The sequence below is a fragment of the Olea europaea genome, chromosome 8, assembly GCF_002742605.1.
Source record: "Olea europaea var. sylvestris chromosome 8, O_europaea_v1, whole genome shotgun sequence".
NCBI lineage: Eukaryota > Viridiplantae > Streptophyta > Magnoliopsida > Lamiales > Oleaceae > Olea > Olea europaea.
In genome coordinates, this window is record NC_036244.1 from 10,979,969 (window position 1) to 10,982,155 (window position 2,187).

Below are 2,187 nucleotides of genomic sequence, written 5' to 3' on the forward strand. Positions count from 1 at the left end.
ACTATATTAAGATATGTGGCCACCCCTTTCTCAAGGACTCTCTCAATGGCTTGGATTCTGACCATTAAACAAATTTGACCTCAATACCTCATTATTAAGACACCATATTTTGTGCATGCTTCTCCGCCATTTTCTGATTCTAATTTTACTCTCTTACGAGCAAAGGAAAAATAATGTTTTTCCTCTACTTTCTTCTTCATTTTCACATCTTCAGAACAATCAAAGCTGCCGGATAATTTGATCTCCGGCCATACAAGGAACCGTCGAGGCCTCTTGCATTAATGACGACAAGCTCAGTCAAATCAGCTTCGCCGCCACCTCCAGAATATATAGCACCACCAGTTACAGTCACCCTCACACTTATCCTCCTGGTATTTTTCTTTGTCGGTTTTTTCTCCTTGTATTTCTGTAGGTGTTTCGTGCAAAATTTAATATATACATGGCATCTACGGCATAGTCCGAACGGAACTCCAGAGGAAGGACCGGCCTCAAATGATTCTCGTGGCCTAGACAAGTTGATTATACAATCTTTTCCAAGCTTCACTTATTCAACTGTCAAAGGTTGTCGAAAGGAAAAATATGGACTAGAATGTGCTGTTTGCTTGGATGAGTTTTCAGATAATGATGTCCTTCGCCTTGTGATATTATGTAGCCATGTATTTCATCAAGAATGCATTGACCTTTGGTTTGAATCTCATAAAACATGTCCTGTTTGCCGGAGAAACCTCGACTCCCCAACGCAATCTCCGATGAAGTCTCCGTTGTCCATCTACAGCAACTCCGTTAACGACATTGAACACGAAAATGAACAAGTAGATAGTTTTCACATCACAATTGAGGAAGACAAAGGGGACCGAACGTTGGATTCTGCTGCTGCTCATGAACGAATCGATCCACCACCATTGAATGAGGTAGACAAGTTTTCGAGATCTCATTCAACAGGCCATTCAATAGTTAGAATGAAGGAAGAAGAAGAAGATAAGTTTACATTGAGATTACCAGAACATGTGAAAACAAGACTTATAAAGGGACACAGTTCTAGCAGAAGTTGGACAACGTATGGAGAATACAAAACTAAAGACAAACGTGGAAATAGCAATCTTGGTGAGGCTTCAGGGTTGTCATCTTTTGGAGACATCAACAAAGTATAGGTTTCTATTTTCTTTTTCTTATATATGCACGAACGGATTCAAGATTGGACTACAAGTCGGACTTAAAAAAAAAAAAGAAAAAAAATGTAAATTTACACATAAAATTTTTTTTTGCACTAAAAAAAATTTAAATGGGCTGGGCTGTAGACGTCCCTCCTCATATGGTTTTCTTCTTCTTCATCTTCTTCTTTTTTTCGTCTTTTTCTTTAGTTATATTTTATTCTTTCTCTTTTAGTTATTTATTCTTAGGGATATAACATACTTTGTTCATCAATTTTGTAATAACAAATATAATATTCATAAAGTAGTTGAGAGACTTAGGAAATTTTTGAGCAGAAACAGTGTAAATTTTGTTGGCCCGCGGCATAGTATTAAATGTGGAGAATGTTTTTGTGTTTCTTTGAGGTCTATGGACATATTATTACATGCAAATCAAGAATCTGGCTACATTGTTTATAGAAATTTAATTATAAACGAAAAAAATATATATATAGATACGATTCTGCATTTGTAATTTGTCAAAATAAATCGAAAAAGAACATCTATTCTATTGCAGAAAATGTATCAATATATGCTATACCAAAACCCAATTTCAATTGTAACTCGGGATGTAAAGTTATGAATAGTAATATTTGAATAATGTTGTTCTTATGAACAATTTTTCAAATATCATTGTAATTATGTATAAATATTGCCATTTTCAAATATGTTATAGTATCATGCTAAAATTGTTGGATAACATTTGGCCGTCGAGTAAATTCATTTGTACTCGTAATATTTTGAAATAACATATTATTATTATTATTATTATAAACTGTTTGTATTGATATATATGAGCTTGCAATTGTTCGTAGATCTTTTACAAATCAAGTGTTTAAATTGTTAAGCACGAAGAAATTTGATTTATAATCCAATCTAATATTTTTTAGTCCACGATTGGTAAATAAAGATGAACGAGATTGTCTCTATTCCATTAATGTTTATCTTTGACTTTTGTAAAAAGATTGAAAATACCTTTTCAATATATTGGACTGGA

At 33.6% G+C, this 2,187-nt stretch overlaps 1 protein-coding gene across 1 annotated transcript; it reads left to right on the plus strand.

Annotated features, from left to right (window-relative positions):
• The first annotated feature begins 200 nt into the window (after positions 1–200).
• LOC111398271 (RING-H2 finger protein ATL29) lies at positions 201–1,151 on the plus strand. Its single transcript, XM_023025196.1, has one exon. It carries the CDS (start codon positions 282–284, stop codon positions 1,149–1,151), a length of 870 nt encoding a protein of 289 aa, XP_022880964.1. The 5' UTR covers positions 201–281.
• The last annotated feature ends 1,036 nt before the right edge of the window (positions 1,152–2,187 follow it).

Coding starts and splice junctions, on each gene's coding strand:
- LOC111398271 (XM_023025196.1), top strand. CDS start 282: ATGACGACAAGCTCAGTCAAATCAGCTTCGCCGCCACCTCCAGAATAT.